At 42.6% G+C, this 20,258-nt stretch overlaps 1 protein-coding gene across 1 annotated transcript in view; it reads left to right on the top strand.

Moving 5' to 3' along the window:
• The window catches only part of LOC106591361 (ankyrin-3), a gene marked incomplete at its 3' end in the record, with an annotated part of 349,799 nt that overhangs the window by 323,787 nt on the left and 5,754 nt on the right, over window positions 1-20,258 (top strand). The window contains exons 5-8 of the mRNA XM_045698814.1: window positions 641-739; window positions 7,190-7,375; window positions 9,728-9,751; window positions 16,751-16,849. Of these exons, the coding sequence (XP_045554770.1) occupies window positions 641-739; window positions 7,190-7,375; window positions 9,728-9,751; window positions 16,751-16,849 (408 nt within the window). The remainder of the gene's footprint in view (window positions 1-640; window positions 740-7,189; window positions 7,376-9,727; window positions 9,752-16,750; window positions 16,850-20,258) is intronic.

Below are 20,258 nucleotides of genomic sequence, written 5' to 3'. Positions count from 1 at the left end.
TATAGCCTCGTTATTGTTATGTACATTTCTTGTGTTAGCTTGTGATTGATTAGATGTTTTAAACTTCATTTTATTTAGTAACCAACTGCATTGTTGCTTAACGGCATGTAAGTAAGCATTTCACGGTAAGGTCTACACTGTATTACTATAATAATGTACTGTGATAATGGCTGTATTGTCTGTATTACTATAATAATGTACTGTAATAATGGCTGTATTGTCTGTATTACTATAATCATGTACTGTTATAATGGCTGTATTGTCTGTATTACTATAATCATGTACTGTAATAATGGCTGTATTGTCTGTATTGCTATAATAATGTACTGTAATAATGGCTATATTGTCTGTATTACTATAATCAGGTACTGTAATAATGTCTGTATTGTCTGTATTACTATAATCATGTACTGTAATAATGGCTGTATTGTCTGTATTTCTATAACAATTTACTGTAATAATGGCTGTATTGTCTGTATTACCATAATAATGTACTGTAATAATGGCTGTATTATCTGTATTACTATAATAATATACTGTAATAATGGCTGTATTGTCTGTATTACTATAATAATGTACTGTAATAATGGCTGTATTGTCTGTATTACTGACTAACCAGTATGTCGTGTGTCTCCTGTAGAATGGCTTCACTCCTCTGTACATGGCTGCTCAGGAGAATCATCAGAAGGTGGTCAGATACCTGCTGGACCATGGCTCCACACAGGGCATCGCTACAGAGGTCAGTATTCTATAGCTCATAATCCTTCCCCTCTTCTTCATACTAACTCATATCTCCACACAGGGCATGGGGGCTGGAAAATAGTGATATTAAACTATGGGGCTGTATTATAGTGATATTAAACTATGGGGCTGTATAATAGTCATATTAAACCACGGGGCTGTATAATAGTCATATTAAACCATGGGGCTGTATAATAGTGATATTAAACTATGGGGCTGTATAATAGTGATATTAAACTATGGGGCTGTATAATAGTGATATTAAACCATGGGGCTGTATAATAGTGCTATTAAACTATGGGGCTGTATAATAGTGATATTAAACTATGGTGGGGCTGTATAATAGTGATATTAAACTATGGGGCTGTATAATAGTGGTATTAAACTATGGGGCTGTCTAATAGTGATATTAAACCATGGGGCTGTATAATAGTGATATTAAACCATGGGGCTGTATAATAGTGATATTAAACTATGGGGCTGTATAATAGTGATATTAAACTATGGGGCTGTATAATAGTGATATTAAACCATGGGGCTGTATAATAGTGATATTAAACCATGGTGGGGCTGTGTAATAGTGATATTAAACCATGGGGCTGTATAATAGTGATATTAAACTATGGGGCTGTATAATAGTGATATTAAACCATGGTGGGGCTGTATAATAGTGATATTAAACTATGGGGCTGTATAATTGTGATGTTAAATCATGGGGCTGTATAATAGTGATATTAAACCATGGGGCTGTATAATAGTGATATTAAACTATGGGGCTGTATAATAGTGATATTAAACCATGGTGGGGCTGTATAATAGTGGTATTAAACTATGGGGCTGTATAATAGTGGTATTAAACTATGGGGCTGTATAATAGTGATATTAAACCATGTGGCTGTATGATAGTGGTATTAAACCATGGTGGGGCTGTATAATAGTGATATAAAACCATGGGGCTGTATAATAGTGATATTAAACTATGGGCCTGTATAATAGTGATATTAAACTATGGGGCTGTATAATAGTGATATTAAACCATGGGGCTGTATAATAGTGATATTAAACTATGGGGCTTTATAATAGTGATATTAAACTATGGGGCTGTATAATAGTGATATTAAACCATGGGGCTGTATAATAGTGATATTAAACCATGGTGGGGCTGTATAATAGTGGTATTAAACTATGAGGCTGTATAATAGTGATATTAAACCATGTGGCTGTATAATAGTGGTATTAAACCATGGTGGGGCTGTATAATAGTGATATAAAACCATGGGGCTGTATAATAGTGATATTAAACCATGGGGCTGTATAATAGTGATATTAAACTGTCATGACGTTGGCCTGTGGGTAAGGTTTATGACCCCCCCCATAAATACCTTTCTCCCTTCCCCTCTCTTACTGACCCTACTGAAGGACTGCTGTCCTGTTAAATATAGAGAGTCTGGGAACATCAAACAAATGGGGAAAGGAACCATATTTTGGGAATAAAACCAGTTGGAAATATGCTTGATAACGTAATGAGTATGTATGTCAGTTCGCTTGTCATCTGAGACATTATGAATGATGACAGGACGACATAAACTGTATTTGAGAAAGTATACACCCTCTAGTTATCAGAGTAACATGGAATTGTTATGCAATTGAAATGTTTGATATTGAAATTGTTTGTTATGAGATTAAATGTAATTTTAGCTTCCAAATGAGAGAATTGGGTTTTCATAAGGAAAGTGCCCTGCTTGATCAGTGGCCCAACCCTGTGAAGAGACGGGTTATAAACGATGAAACACCTCCCTCCCCCTCTCCACTATATAAGCCTTTGACGAAAAGATAACCAGGTTGTTCCAGCACGTGAGGTCTGCAGCCTCTACGTTAGAAGGACACACATGTCAAGTACAGAACTAAGCCAACCTCGGCGTGAGCTTTGGTGGCGAATAGTATGAACTTTGAGCTTATTCACTACAGAAGTGATACTTCCTAGCCGTTGAGTTAGCAGCGGCCGCTGTAGATGGGGGCTAGTCTGTTATGGCTAGGGGGCAGTATTTTCACGGCTGGATAAAAAACGTACCCGATTTAATCTGGTTACTACTCCTGCCCAGTAACTAGAATATGCATATAATTATTGGCTTTGGATAGAAAACACTCCAAAGTTTCTAAAACTGTTTGAATGGTGTCTGTGAGTATAACAGAACTCAAATGGCAGGTCAAAACCTGAGAGATTCCTTTACAGGAAGTGGCCTGTCTGACCATTTCTTGAACTTCTTTGCCATCTCTATCTTTTACAAAGGATCTCTGCTCTAACGTGACACTTCCTACGTCTTCCATGGGCGCTCAGAGCCCGGGAAAAAACAGAATGTCGTCATCCCAGCCCCAGGCTGAAACACATTATCGCCTTTCTCAAGTGGCCGATCAAGGGACTGTGGGCTTAGGCGCGTGCCCTGGCCGCCCCCGTCTTTGTGATTTTTCCTCTGTTTGCCGAAAAGGAGATTCCTGGTCGGAATATTATCACTTTTTTACGAGATAAATTGCATAAAAATTGATTTTAAACAGCGGTTGACATGCTTCGAAGTACGGTAATGGAATATTTAGAATTTTTTTGTCACGAATTGCGCCATGCGCGCGACCCTGATTTACCATTTCGGATAGTGTCTGGGACGCACGAACAAAACGCCGCTATTCGGATATAACAATGGATTATTTTGGACCAAACCAACATTTGTTATTGAAGTAGCAGTCCTGGGAGTGCATTCTGAAGAAGACAACAAAAGGTAATCAAACTTTTATAATAGTAAATCTGATATTGGTGAGTGCTAAACTTGCCGGGTGTCTAAATAGCTAGCCCGTGATGGCTGGGCTATATATGCATATTGTAGTTACTGGGTAAGAGTGGTTACCAGATTAAATCGGGTACGTTTTTTATAGAGCCGTGAAAATACTGCCCCCTAGCCATAACAGGTTAAACTATGGGGCTGTATAATAGTGATATTAAACTATGGGGCTGTATAATAGTGATATTAAACTATGGGGCTGTATAATAGTGATATTAAACTATGGGGCTGTATAATAGTGATATTAAACTACGGGGCTGTATAATAGTGATATTAAACCATGGTGGGGCTGTATAATAGTGGTATTAAACTATGGGGCTGTATAACAGTGGTATTAAACTATGGTGCTGTATAATAGTGATATTAAACCATGTGGCTGTATAATAGTGGTATTAAACCATGGTGGGGCTGTATAATAGTGATATAAAACCATGGGGCTGTATAATAGTGATATTAAACCATGGGGCTGTATAATAGTGATATTTAACTATGGGGCTGTATAATAGTGATATTAAACTTTGGGGCTGTGTAATAGTGATATTAAACCATGGGGCTGTATAATAGTGATGTTAAACTATGGGGCTGTATAATAGTGATATTAAACCATGGGGCTGTATAATAGTGATATTAAACTATGATTGGGCTGTATAATAGTGATTTTAAACCATGGGGCTGTATAATAGTGACATTAAACCATGGTGGGGCTGTATAATAGTGATATTAAACCATGGGGCTGTATAATAGTGATATTAAACCATGGGGCTGTATAATAGGGATATTAAACTATGGGGCTGTATAATAGTGATATTAAACTATGGTGGGGCTGTATAATAGTGATATTAAACTATGGGGCTGTATAATAGTGATATTAAACTATGGGGATGTATAATAGTGATATTAAACCATGGGGCTGTAAAATAGTGATATTAAACCATGGTGGGGCTGTGAAATAGTGATATTAAACCATGGGGCTGTATAATAGTGATATTAAACTATGGGGCTGTATAATAGTGATATTAAACCATGGTGGGGCTGTATAATAGTGATATTAAACTATGGGGCTGTATAATAGTGATGTTAAACCATGGGGCTGTATAATAGTGATATTAAACTATGGGACTGTATAATAGTGATATTAAACCATGGGGCTGTATAATAGTGATATTAAACTATGGGGCTGTATAATAGTGATATTAAACTATGGGGCTGTATAATAGTGATATTAAACTACGGGGCTGTATAATAGTGATATTAAACCATGGTGGGGCTGTATAATAGTGGTATTAAACTATGGGGCTGTATAACAGTGGTATTAAACTATGGTGCTGTATAATAGTGATATTAAACCATGTGGCTGTATAATAGTGGTATTAAACCATGGTGGGGCTGTATAATAGTGATATAAAACCATGGGGCTGTATAATATTGATGTTAAACTATGGGGCTGTATAATAGTGATATTAAACCATGGGGCTGTATAATAGTGATATTAAACTATGGGGCTGTATAATAGTGATATTAAACTATGATTGGGCTGTATAATTGTGATTTTAAACCATGGGGCTGTATAATAGTGACATTAAACCATGGTGGGGCTGTATAATAGTGATATTAAACCATGGGGCTGTATAATAGGGATATTAAACTATGGGGCTGTATAATAGTGATATTAAACTATGGTGGGGCTGTATAATAGTGATATTAAACTATGGGGCTGTATAATAGTGATATTAAACTATGGGGCTGTATAATAGTGATATTAAACCATGGGGCTGTATAATAGTGATATTAAACTATGGGGCTGTATAATAGTGATATTAAACCATGGGGCTGTATAATAGTGATATTAAACCATGGGGCTGTATAATAGTGGTATTAAACCATGGGGCTGTATAATAGTGATATTAAACTATGGGGCTGTATAATAGTGATATTAAACCATGGGGCTGTATAATAGTGGTATTAAACTATGTGGCTGTATGTGGGTGGGCCTGTCTCCCCGGTGGGTGGGCCTGTCTGCCACGTGGGTGGGCCTGTCTCCCTAGTGAGTGGGCCTGTCTCCCCAGTGTCTGGGCCTGTCTCCCCAGTGGGTGGGCCTGTCTCCCCAGTGGGTGGGCCTGTCTCCCCAGTGGGTGGGCCTGTCTCCCCAGTGGGTGGGCCTGTCTCCCCAGTGGCTGGGCCTGTCTCCCCAGTGGGTGGGTGGGCCTATCTGCCACGTGGCTGCACCCCTGCCCAGTCATGTGAAATCCATAGATTTGGGCATAATGAATTTACTTCAATTGACTGATTTCCCTCACTGCTGGTAGTCCTATAAGAGTTAGTACAGTTACAGTGTTGGCCTCAGAGGCCAGGTTTAGTATTACCATGTATAGTATATATAGTGACTGTTATCTCTACTGTAGGATGGCTTCACCCCCCTGGCGGTCATCCCCCCCCTGGCGGTGGCGTTGCAGTATGGTATAGTATATATAGTGACTGTTATCTCTACTGTAGGATGGATTTACCCCCCCGGCGGTGGCGTTGCAGTATGGTATAGTATATATAGTGACTGTTATCTCTACTGAAGGATGGCTTCAACCCCCGGCGGTGGTGTTGCAGCATGGTATAGTATATATATTGACTGTTATCTCTACTGTAGGATGGCTTCACCCCCCTGGCGGTCACCCCCCCTGGTGGTGGCGTTGCAGTATGGTATAGTATATATAGTGACTGTTATCTCTACTGTAGGATGGCTTCAACCCCCTGGCGGTCACCCCCTCTGGCGGTGGTGTTGCAGTATGGTATAGGATATATAGTGACTGTTATCTCCACTGTAGGATGGCTTCACCCCCCCTGGCGGTGGCGTTGCAGTATGGTATAGTATATATAGTGACTGTTATCTCTACTGTAGGATGGCTTCACCCCCCTGGCGGTCACCCCCCCTGGTGGTGGTGTTGCAGTATGGTATAGTATATATAGTGACTGTTATCTCTACTGTAGGATGGCTTCACCCCCCCTGGCGGTGGTGTTGCAGTATGGTATAGTATATATAGTGACTGTTATCTCTACTGTAGGATGGCTTCACCCCCCCTGGCGGGGGTGTTGCAGTATGGTATAGTATATATAGTGACTGTTATCTCTACTGTAGGATGGCTTCACCCCCCTGGCGGTCACCCCCCCTGGCGGTGGCGTTGCAGTATGGTATAGTATATATAGTGACTGTTATCTCTACTGTAGGATGGCTTCACCCCCCTGGTGGTCACCCCCTCTGGCGGTGGTGTTGCATTATGGTATAGTATATATAGTGACTGTTATCTCTACTGTAGGATGGCTTCACCCCCCCTGGCGGTGGTGTTGCAGTATGGTATAGTATATATAGTCACTGTTATCTCTACTGTAGGATGGCTTCACCCCCCCTGACGGTGGTGTTGCAGTATGGTATAGTATATATAGTGACTGTTATCTCTACTGTAGGATGGCTTCACCCCCCCTGGCGGTCACCCCCCCTGGCGGTGGCGTTGCAGTATGGTATAGTATATATAGTGACTGTTATCTCTACTGTAGGATGGCTTCACCCCCCCTGGCGGTGGTGTTGCAGTATGGTATAGTATATATAGTGACTGTTATCTCTACTGTAGGATGGCTTCACCCCCCTGGCGGTGGCGTTGCAGCAGGGACATGAACAGGTGGTCTCTCTGCTCCTGGAGAATGACACTAAAGGGAAGGTCCGGCTCCCGGCGCTCCACATCGCCGCTCGCAAAGACGATACCAAGGCTGTTGCGCTGCTTCTCCAGATCGACCACAACGCAGATGTCGAGTCCAAGGTACCAACACAGACAGCGCACCAATCACTAATCCTTTATCTGCGCTCTGACCAGAGGGCTATCCTAGGATTCAGGTTTAACTAGTTAGCCAGCTAACTTTGGTCAACTCTGAGTTAAAGTTCGGGATAACCAGTCATACGAATATGGCTCACCTTTTAGTCAGGTACATTTCTATGGCAACGAATCCTTCAGAACTAACCTGCTCTGGGGCAGGCTAACTCAGGGCTAACTCGGGGCTAACTCAGGGCTAACTCCACTCATCCTGAATGAATTGTCTGAGCTAAGTCAGATTCCCTCCCTCTCGCAAAGATTGCGTCATCATCCCCTTCATTTGAGGAAGAAAAAAATCATTATCAAATCAATCTAATGTATTTATGAAGCCCTTCTTACATCAGTTGATGTCACAAAGTGCTGTACAGAAACCCAGCCTAAAACCCCAAACAGCAAGCAATGCAGGTGTAGAAGCACGGTGGCTAGGAAAAACTCCCTAGAAAGGCCAGAACCTAGTAAGAAACCTAGAGAGGAACCAGGCTATGAGGGGAACCAGACTGTTTCTCTCTATACGATTTGTATTTCATATACCTTTGACTATTGGATGTTCTTATAGGCACTTTAGTATTGCCAGTGTAACAGTATAGCTTCCGTCCCTCTCCTCGCTCCTACCTGGGCTCGAACCAGGAACACATTGACAACAGCCACCCTCGAAGCAGCGTTACCCATGTAGAGCAAGGGAAACAACTACTCCAAGTCTCAGAGCGAGTGACGTTTGAAACGCTATTAGCGCGCACCCGGCTAACTAGCTAGCCATTTCACATCGGTTACACCAGCTCTATCTTGGGAGTTGACAGGCTTGAAGTCATAAACAGCGCAATGCATTGCGAAGGGCTGCTGGCAAAATGCACGAAAGTGCTGTTTGAATGAATGCTTATGAGCCTGCTGCTGCCTACCACCGCTCAGTCAGACTGCTCTATCAAATCATAGACTTAATTATAACATAATAACACACAGAAACACGAGCCTTAGGTCATTAATATGGTCGAATCCGGAAACTATAATCTCGAAAACAAAACGTTACATTGCACAACCTTCAGCGTTATGTCATAATTACGTAAAATTCTGACAAATTACCCAAAGTGTTGCATATACCCTGACTGCGTGCAATGAACGCAAAATGACACAATTTCACCTGGTTAATATTGCCTGCTAACCTGGATTTCTTTTAGCTAAATATGCAGGTTTAAAAATATATACTTCTGTGTATTGATTTTAAGAAAGGCATTGATGTTTATGTTTATGGTGCAACGATTGTGCTTTTTTAACAAATGTGCTTTTGTTAAATCATCCCCCGTTTGGCGAAGTCGGCTGTCTTTGTTAGGAAGAAATACTCTTCACAGTTCGCAACGAGCCAGGCGGCCCAAACTGCTGCATATACCCTGACTCTGTTTGCAAGAGAAGTGACACATTTTCCCTAGTTAAAAGAAATTCATGTTAGCAGGCAATATTAACTAAATATGCCGGTTTAAAAATATATACTTGTGTATTGATTTTAAGAAAGGCATTGATGTTTATGGTTGGAGCAACGTGTACCTATGCGATTATATGCAACCCAGGACAGGCTAGATAAACTAGTAATATCATCAACCATGTGTAGTTAACTAGTGATTATGATTGATTGATTGTTTTTTATAAGATAAGTTTAATGCAAGCTAGCAACTTACCTTGGCTTCTTACTGCATTCGCGTAACAGGCAGGCTCCTCGTGGAGTGCAATGTAAAGCAGGTGGTTAGAGTGTTGGACTCGTTAACCGTAAGGTTGCAAGATTGAATCCCTGAGCTGACAAGGTAAAAATCTTTCGTTCTGCCCCTGAACAAGGCAGTTAACCCACCGTTCCTAGGCCGTCATTGAAAATAAGAATGTGTCCTTAACTGACTTGCCTAGTTAAATAAAGGTCTAAAAATATATATATATTATATAAAAAATAAAAAAATAAAAATCGGCCAAATCGGCGTCCAAAAATACCGATTTCCGATTGTTATGAAAACTTGAAATCGGCCCTAATTAATCAGCCATTCCGATTAATCGGTCGACCTCTAGTTCTGATGTTACTGTCACAGTATAATTTGACTCTGTAGATGTTCTATAATATCAGTATGCTGACAGAAGTAGTACCCTGTGTTATTGTGTTCATGTCTGTGGTGTTAATGTTGTGAACCTGACTGTTATCCTGACTGTTATGTTGTTATCATGACTCTTCCCACCATCATACAGCATGGTGCAGCCATAGTGTCGTTGTGATGCACTAACCTCCCATTCTCTCCTCTCTTGACCTCTCGCTGGTGTTGCTCTCCCTAGATGATGGTGAATAGGACCACAGAGGTATATTCGGATCTCCTCTACACACTCAACACTCACAGCCCACCACCTCACACCCTGCTGCTACCTGCTACCTGCTAACTGCTAACTGCTAACTGCTAACTGCTGCCTCATCTCTCCTCCCTGGTCCTGCATTGCTTCTTTTTGTTGTTTTATTTACTGTCTGTCTTGGTGCTTTCCAGAAGGGACTAGAAAGTAGCATGACCTCTGACCTCGATGTACTGACAACATGGACTGAGGGTCTCTACAGCTGAGGGGCTGGCTTCCTTTATCCAGTCTCATAAAACCCTTAAGAACTTGGTTAGCAGGATGTTAGACTTGGTTAGCAAGATGTTAGAGTTGGTTAGCATGATGTTAGAGTTGGTCAGCAGGATGTTAGACTTGGTTAGCATGATGTTAGAGTTGGTTAGCATGACGTTAGAGTTGGTTAAATGATGTTAGACTTGGTTAGCATGATGTTAGAGTTGGTTAGCATGATGTTAGAGTTGGTTAGCATGACGTTAGATAGCATGACGTTAGAGTTGGTTAGCATGATGTTACAGTTGGTTAGCATGACGTTAGAGTTGGTTAACATGATGTTAGACTTGGTTAGCATGATGTTAGAGTTGGTTAGCAGGATGTTAGACTTGGTTAGCATGACGTTAGAGTTGGTTAGCATGATGTTACAGTTGGTTAGCATGACGTTAGAGTTGGTTAACATGATGTTAGACTTGGTTAGCATGATGTTAGAGTTGGTTAGCAGGATGTTAGACTTGGTTAGCATGATGTTAGATTTGGTTAGCATGACGTTAGAGTTGGTTAGCATGATGTTAGAGTTGGTTAACACTTGAACCGCCAATGGCCACTAACATTTGATTTTGTCAATAAAAGATATCGCCCCCCCCCCCCCTCCAAAAAAAAGCAACATCAAATAAAATGTTATTGGTCACGTACACGTGTTTAGAAGATGTTATTGGTCACGTACACGTGTTTAGAAGATGTTATTGGTCACGTACACGTGTTTAGAAGATGTTATTGGTCACGTGTTTAGAAGATGTTATTGGTCACGTGTTTAGAAGATGTTATTGGTCACGTGTTTAGAAGATGTTATTGGTCACATGTTTAGAAGATGTTATTGGTCACGTACACGTGTTTAGAAGATGTTATTGGTCAAGTACACGTGTTTAGAAGATGTTATTGGTCACGTGTTTAGAAGATGTTATTGGTCACATACACGTGTTTAGAAGATGTTATTGGTCACGTACACATGTTTAGAAGATGTTATTGGTCACGTACACGTGTTTAGAAGATGTTATTGGTCACGTACACGTGTTTAGAAGATGTTATTGGTCACGTGTTTAGAAGATGTTATTGGTCACGTGTTTAGAAGATGTTATTGGTCACGTACACGTGTTTAGAAGATGTTATTGGTCACGTGTTTAGAAGATGTTATTGTCACGTACACGTGTTTAGAAGATGTTATTGGTCACGTACACGTGTTTCGAAGATGTTATTGGTCACATACACGTGTTTAGAAGATGTTATTGGTCACGTACACGTGTTTAGAAGATGTTATTGGTCACGTGTTTAGAAGACGTTATTGGTCAAGTACACATGTTTAGAAGATGTTATTGGTCACGTACACATGTTAGAAGATGTTATTGGTCACATACACGTGTTTAGAAGATGTTATTGGTCACGTACACGTGTTTAGAAGATGTTATTGGTCACGTACACGTGTTTAGAAGATGTTATTGGTCACGTACACGTGTTTAGAAGATGTTATTGGTCACGTGTTTAGAAGATGTTATTGTCACGTACACGTGTTTAGAAGATGTTATTGGTCACGTACACGTGTTTCGAAGATGTTATTGGTCACATACACGTGTTTAGAAGATGTTATTGGTCACGTACACGTGTTTAGAAGATGTTATTGGTCACGTGTTTAGAAGACGTTATTGGTCAAGTACACATGTTTAGAAGATGTTATTGGTCACGTACACATGTTAGAAGATGTTATTGGTCACATACACGTGTTTAGAAGATGTTATTGGTCACGTACACGTGTTTAGAAGATGTTATTGGTCACGTACACGTGTTTAGAAGATGTTATTGGTCACGTACACGTGTTTAGAAGATGTTATTGGTCACGTGTTTAGAAGATGTTATTGGTCACATACACGTGTTTAGAAAATGTTATTGGTCACGTACACGTGTTTAGCAGATGTTATTGGTCACGTACGCGTGTTTAGAAAATGTTATTGGTCACATACACGTGTTTAGCAGATGTTATTGGTCACGTACACGTGTTTAGAAGATGTTATTGGTCACGTACACGTGTTTAGAAGATGTTATTGGTCACGTACACATGTTTAGCAGATGTTATTGCAGGTGTAGCGTAATGCTTGTGTTTCTAGCTCCAACAGTGCAGTAATATCTAACAATACACACAATCTATAGTAAAGCAATGGAATTAAGAATATATACACAATTAGACGAGCAATGTCAGAGCTGCATAGACTAAGATACAGTAGAATAGAATAGAATACAGTATGTACATATGAGATGAGTAATACAACATATGTACACATTATTAAAGTGACTAGTGTACCATTATTAAAGTGGCTAGTGATCTCAAGTCTATGTATATAAGGCAGCAGCCTCTAATGTGCAAGTGATGGCTATTTAACAGTCTGATGGCCTTGAGATAGAAGCTGTTTTGTTACTTTTTCCGGTCCCAGCTTTGATGCACCTGTACTGACCTCGCCTTCTGGATGATAACATGGTGAACAGGCAGTGGCTCAGGTGGTTGTTGTTCTTGATGTTCTTTTTGGCCTTCCTGTGACATCAGGTGCTGTAGGTGTGTCCTGGAGGGCAGGTAGTTTGCCCCCGGTGATGCGTTGGGCAGACCGCACCACCCTCTGGAGAGCCCTGCGGTTGCAGGCGGTGCAGTTGCCGTACCAGGCGGTGATACAGCCTGACAGGATGCTCTCAATTGTGCATCTGTAAAATATTGTGAGGATTTTAGGTGCCAAGGCAAATTTTGTCAGCCTCCTGAAGTTGAAGAGGCGTTGCTGTGCCTTCTTCACCACACTGTCTGTGTGGGTGGACCATTTCAGTTTGTCAGTGATGTGTATGCCGAGGAACTTAAAACTTTCCACCTTCTCCACCTTCTCCGCTGTTTCCTGGAGTCCACGATCAGCTGCTTTGTTTTGTGGATGTTTGGTGGGAGGATGTTTTCCTGACACCACACTCTGATGTTGGAGTTGGTTAACATGATGTTAGAGTTGGTTAGAGTTGGTTAGCATGATGTTAGAGTTGGTTAGAGTTGGTTAGCATGATGTTAGAGTTGGTTAGAGTTAGTTAGCATGATGTTAGAGTTGGTTAGCATGACGTTAGAGTTGGTTAGCATGACGTTAGAGCTGGTTAACATGATGTTAGAGCTGTTATCATCATGTTAGAGTTGGTTAACATGATGTTAGAGTTGGTTAGCATGATGTTAGAGTTGGTTAGAGTTGGTTAACATGATGTTAGAGTTGGTTAGCATGATGTTAGAGTTGGTTAGAGTTGGTTAACATGATGTTAGAGTTGGTTAACATGATGTTAGAGCTGGTTAGCATGATGTTAGAGTTGGTTAGAGTTGGCTAACATGATGTTAGAGTTGGTTAACATGATGTTAGAGTTGGTTAGCATGATGTTAGAGTTGGTTAACATGATGTTAGAGTTGGTTAGCATGATGTTAGAGTTGGTTAGCATGATGTTAGAATGATGTTAGAGTTGGTTAGCATGACGTTAGAGCTGGTTAGCATGATGTTAGAGTTGGTTAGAGTTGGTTAACATGATGTTAGAGTTGGTTAACATGATGTTAGAGTTGGTAAGCATGATGTTAGAGCTGGTTAGCATGATGTTAGAGTTAGTTAGAGTTGGTTAACATGATGTTAGAGTTGGTTAGCATGATGTTAGAGTTGGTTAGAGTTGGTTAACATGATGTTAGAGTTGGTTAGCATGATGTTAGAGTTGGTTAGAGTTGGTTAGCATGATGTTAGAGCTGGTTAGCATGATGTTAGAGTTGGTTAACATGATGTTAGAGCTGGTTAGCATGATGTTAGATTTGGTTAGCATGATGTTAGAGTTGGTTAGAGTTGGTTAACATGATGTTAGAGTTGGTTAGCATGATGTTACAGTTGGTTAGAGTTGGTTAACATGATGTTAGAGTTGGTTAGCATGATGTTAGAGCTGGTTAGCATGATGTTAGAGTTGGTTAGAGTTGGTTAACATGATGTTAGAGTTGGTTAGCATGATGTTAGAGTTGGTTAGCATGACGTTAGAGTTGGTTAGCATGACGTTAGAGCTGGTTAACATGATGTTAGAGCTGTTATCATCATGTTAGAGTTGGTTAACATGATGTTAGAGTTGGTTAGCATGATGTTAGAGTTGGTTAGAGTTGGTTAACATGATGTTAGAGTTGGTTAGCATGATGTTAGAGTTGGTTAGAGTTGGTTAACATGATGTTAGAGTTGGTTAGCATGATGTTAGAGCTGGTTAGCATGATGTTAGAGTTGGTTAGAGTTGGTTAACATGATGTTAGAGTTGGTTAGCATGATGTTAGAGTTGGTTAGCATGATGTTAGAGTTGGTTAGCATGACGTTGGAGTTGGTTAGCATGACGTTAGAGCTGGTTAACATGATGTTAGAGCTGTTATCATCATGTTAGAGTTGGTTAACATGATGTTAGAGTTGGTTAGCATGATGTTAGAGTTGGTTAGAGTTGGTTAACATGATGTTAGAGTTGCTTAGCATGATGTTAGAGTTGGTTAGAGTTGGTTAACATGATGTTAGAGTTGGTTAACATGATGTTAGAGTTGGTTAACATGATTTTAGAGCTGGTTAGCATGATGTTAGAGTTGGTTAGAGTTGGCTAACATGATGTTAGAGTTGGTTTACATGATGTTAGAGTTGGTTAGCATGATGTTAGAGTTGGTTAGAGTTGTTTAACATGATGTTAGAGTTGGTTAGCATGATGTTAGAGTTGGTTAGCATGATGTTAGAATGATGTTAGAGTTGGTAAGCATCATGTTAGAGCTGGTTAGCATGATGTTAGAGTTAGTTAGAGTTGGTTAACATGATGTTAGAGTTGGTTAGCATGATGTTAGAGCTGGTTAGCATGATGTTAGAGTTGGTTAACATGATGTTAGAGCTGGTTAGCATGATGTTAGAGCTGGTTAGCATGATGTTAGAGTTGGTTATCATGATGTTAGAGTTAGTTAGAGTTGGTTAACATGATGTTAGAGTTGGTTAGCATGATGTTAGAGCTGGTTAGCATGATGTTAGAGTTGGTTAGCATGATGTTAGAGTTGGTTAGAGTTGTTTAACATGATGTTAGAGTTGGTTAACATGATGTTAGAGCTGGTTAGCATGATGTTAGAGCTGGTTAGCATGATGTTAGAGTTGGTTATCATGATGTTAGAGTTAGTTAGAGTTGGTTAACATGATGTTAGAGTTGGTTAGCATGATGTTAGAGCTGGTTAGCATGATGTTAGAGTTGGTTAACATGATGTTAGAGTTGGTTAGCATGATGTTAGAATGATGTTAGAGTTGGTTAGCATGACATTAGAGCTGGTTAGCATGATGTTAGAGTTGGTTAGAGTTGGTTAACATGATGTTAGAGTTGGTTAGCATGATGTTAGAGTTGGTTAGAGTTGGTTAACATGATGTTAGAGTTGGTTAGCATGATGTTAGAGCTGGTTAGCATGATGTTAGAGTTGGTTAGAGTTGGTTAACATGATGTTAGAGTTGGTTAGCATGATGTTAGAGTTGGTTAGCATGATGTTAGAGTTGGTTAGAGTTGGCTAACATGATGTTAGAGTTGGTTAGCATGATGTTAGAGTTGGTTAGCATGATGTTAGAGTTGGTTAGCATGATGTTAGAGTTGGTTAACATGATGTTAGAGTTGGTTAGCATGATGGTAGAGTAGGTTAGCATGATGTTAGAGTTGGGGATGATGATGCAGTAAGTTTGTCTCCTGGTGATGAGGTACTGTAAGACACCGTTGGACCCCAGGAAGACTAGCGGTTGCCAAGGTGCCAGCTAATGTGGATCCAAATAAAGAATCAAGGAAGCTATCCCCCAGCAGCAGGACCCAGTCCACCAGCTAGTCCCTCTCAGTGGGTGTCTCTGCCTTAACATCCCCAGGCTTGTGCATGACTCTAACCCAGGGAGGATGACTCTAACCCAGGCAGGAGAACTCTAACCCAGGCAGGATGACTCTAACCCAGGCAGGATAACTCTAACCCAGACAGGATAACTCTAACCCAGACAGGATAACTCTAACCCAGGCAGGAGAACTCTAACCCAGGCAGGAGAACTCTAACCCAGGCAGGAGAACTCTAACCCAGACAGGATAACTCTAACCCAGGCAGGAGAACTCTAACCCAGGCAGGAGAACTCTAACCCAGGCAGGATGACTCTAACCCAGGCAGGAGAACTCTAACCCAGGCAGGAGAACTCTAACCCAGGCAGGAGAACTCTAACCCAGGCAGGAGAACTCTAACCCAGACACCCTGAGGCAGGCAGGTGTCGGTCAGCAGCCAGTGATGGCTGCAGCATCAACAGTCCTCTACTCTAAATGTGTCTATGCTGCTTTTTCTGTTCCCCAACAGCGAACACAGCTGACAGACCTACTGTAGATCACAGTTCCACACAGTACTACTGTAGCTTATAGTGTAATACAGCATCTGCTTCAGACAACTTGGAAGTTAACAACTGATGAACTAAAACTCTATGGAGGAACCATAGACCAGTGGTAGTTTCTACCATATTTCATATACCAGTCATTTACTTTAAAATCAGTGATGGGAAGTGAACAAGCCCACACTTTGGGAAGAAGGAGATAATTGGGCTGTAGGAAGGGTCTGCAGCGTGTCTGATCAAAGAGCTGTCCCGTCTGGCTATGACGGTGTGAGAGCCTGCTCTGATTGGTTGTGTTGTGACTGAGTGCTGATGTCATGATGTGTCTGTTTTCTAGAGTGGCTTTACTCCGCTGCACATTGCTGCTCACTACGGCAACATCAACGTGGCAACGCTCCTCCTCAACCGCGGCGCCGCCGTGGACTTCAAGGCCAGGGTAAGACTCCTCTAAAATAAGACCAGGGTAAGACTCCTCTAAAACAAGGCCAGGGTAAGACTCCTCTAGAACAAGGCCAGGGTAAGACTCCTCTAGAACAAGGCCAGGGTAAGACTCCTCTAAAACAAGGCCAGGGTAAGACTCCTCTAAAACAAGGCCAGGGTAAGACTCCTCTAAAACAAGACCAGGGTAAGACTCCTCTAAAACAAGGCCAGGGTAAGACTCCTCTAAAACAAGGGCAGGGTAAGACTCCTCTAAAACAAGACCAGGGTAAGACTCCTCTAAATCAAGCCCAGGGTAAGACTCCTCTAAAACAAGACCAGGGTCAGACTCCTCTAAAACAAGACCAGGGTAAGACTCCTCTAAAACAAGACCAGGGTAAGACTCCTCTAAAACAATATCAGGGTCAGACTCCTCTAAAAGAAGACCAGGGTAAGACTCCTCTAAAACAAGACCAGGGTAAGACTCCTCTAAAACAAGACCAGGGTAAGACTCCTCCAAAACAGGACCAGGGTCAGACTCCTCTAGAACAAGGCCAGGGTAAGACTCCTCTAGAACAAGACCAGGGTAAGACTCCTCTAAAACAGGGCCAGGATAAGACTCCTCTAAAACAAGACCAGGGAAAGACTCCTCTAAAACAAGGCCAGGGTAAGACTCATCAGGCCTGTTTCCATCCAGCCCAGGTCCAGAATGTTCTTAGGGACCTGAATGTGCAGGGTTGTACCCAATAGCCCCTGCAGATGTCATTCTACAGCTGCTGGTGTCAGTCTGCACTCACCCTGCCAAGGCCCTTCACATAGACACACCCTGCCAAGGCTCTCCGTCGGTCAGACCCTGCCAAGGCCCTTCACATAGACACACCCTGCCAAGGCTCTCCGTCGGTCAGACCCCTGCCAAGGCCCTTCACATAGACACACCCTGCCAAGGCTCTCCATCGGTCAGACCCTGCCAAGGCTCTCCGTCGGTCACACCCTGCCAAGGCTCTCCGTCGGTCAGACCCCTCCCTGCACTATGAAATATGAGCCCATAGAAGTAGATGGGTTCTGGCCGTTGTTTGCCAGGACATCCCATAATACTGTCCCATAATACTGCATGAATAAACCGTTTGATTCCAGCTGCTGATGGTATGGAGGCGCTTTACACTAGGACAGGGTCATATATTATTCTATATCCCTCCACCAGTGGTAATGTGTTATCCTATATCCCTCCACCAGTGGTAATGTGTTATCCTATATCCCTCCACCAGTGGTAAAGTGTATCCTATATCCTTCCACCAGTGGTAATGTGTTATCCTATATCCCTCTACCAGTGGTAATGTGTTATCCTATATCCCTCCACCAGTGGTAATGTGTTATCCTATATCCCTCCACCAGTAGTAATGTGTTATCCTATATCCCTCCACCAGTGGTAATATGTTATCCTATATCCCTCCACCAGTGGTAATGTGTTATCTTATATCCCTCCACCAATGGAGCACCTGACAGAGGCACTTCTAAACAGTATTATCTAGGGAACACACCCTGCTAATGGAATGGGCTAACAGCCAATCATGACATTCTTAATCGAAGCACAACTTTACCAAGGAAACAGTGGATATGTATCACAATGTTACCAAGGAAACAGTGGATATGTATCATAACGTTACCAAGGAAACAGTGGATATGTATCACAACATTACCAAGGAAACAGTGATATGTATCACAACGTTACCAAGTACCCCAGGACTACCTCATACCTGACTGTCCTGCAGACACAGTTCACTAACCCCAGTACCCCAGGACTACCTCAGACCTGACTGTCCTACAGACACAGTTCACTAACCCCAGTACCCCAGGACTACCTCAGACCTGACTGTCCTGCAGACACAGTTCACTAACCCCAGTACCCCAGGACTACCTCAGACCTGACTGTCCTACAGACACAGTTCACTAACCCCAGTACCCCAGGACTACCTCAGACCTGACTGTCCTGCAGACACAGTTCACTAACCCCAGGACTACCTCAGACCTGACTGTCCTGCGGACACAGTTCACTAACCCCAGTACCCCAGGACTACCTCAGACCTGACTGTCCTACAGACACAGTTCACTAACCACAGTACCCCAGGACTACCTCAGACCTGACTGTCCTACAGACACAGTTCACTAACCCCAGTACTACAGGACTACCTCAGACCTGACTGTCCTGCAGACACAGTTCACTAACCCCAGGACTACCTCAGACCTGACTGTCCTACAGACACAGTTCACTAACCCCAGTACCCCAGGACTACCTCAGACCTGACTGTCCTACAGACACAGTTCACTAACCCCAGGACTACCTCAGACCTGACTGTCCTACAGACACAGTTCACTAACCCAAGGACTACCTCAGACCTGACTGTCCTGCAGACACAGTTCACTAACCACAGTACCCCAGGACTGCCTCAGACCTGACTGTCCTGCAGACACAGTTCACTAACCCCAGTACCCCAGGACTGCCTCAGACCTGACTGTCCTGCAGACACAGTTCACTAACCCCAGTACCCCAGGACTACCTCAGACCTGACTGTCCTACAGACACAGTTCACTAACCCCAGGACTACCTCAGACCTGACTGTCCTACAGACACAGTTCACTAACCACAGTACCCCAGGACTACCTCAGACCTGACTGTCCTGCAGACACAGTTCACTAACCCCAGTACCCCAGGACTACCTCAGACCTGACTGTCCTGCAGACACAGTTCACTAACCCCAGGACCCCAGGACTACCTCAGACCTCACTGTCCTGCAGACACAGTTCACTAACCCCAGTACCCCAGGACTGCCTCAGAACTGACTGTCCTATAGACACAGTTCACTAACCCCAGTACCCCAGGACTGCCTCAGACCTGACTGTCCTGCAGACACAGTTCACTAACCCCAGTACCCCAGGACTGCCTCAGACCTGACTGTCCTGCAGACACAGTTCACTAACCCCAGTACCCCAGGACTACCTCAGACCTGACTGTCCTACAGACACAGTTCACTAACCCCAGGACTACCTCAGACCTGACTGTCCTACAGACACAGTTCACTAACCACAGTACCCCAGGACTACCTCAGACCTGACTGTCCTACAGACACAGTTCACTAAACCCAGGACTACCTCAGACCTGACTGTCCTGCAGACACAGTTCACTAACCCCAGGACCACCTCAGACCTGACTGTCCTGCAGACGCAGTTCACTAACCCCAGTACCCCAGGACTACCTCAGACCTGACTGTCCTGCAGACACAGTTCACTAACCCCAGTACCCCAGGACTACCTCAGACCTGACTGTCCTGCAGACACAGTTCACTAACCCCAGTACCCCAGGACTACCTCAGACCTGACTGTCCTGCAGACACAGTTCACTAACCCCAGTACCCCAGGACTACCTCAGACCT

This window comes from Salmo salar, chromosome ssa01 (genome assembly GCF_905237065.1).
Source record: "Salmo salar chromosome ssa01, Ssal_v3.1, whole genome shotgun sequence".
NCBI lineage: Eukaryota > Metazoa > Chordata > Actinopteri > Salmoniformes > Salmonidae > Salmo > Salmo salar.
The sequence above is the reverse complement of the archived record's forward strand: the minus strand, read 5'-3'. Positions and strand labels throughout refer to the sequence as shown.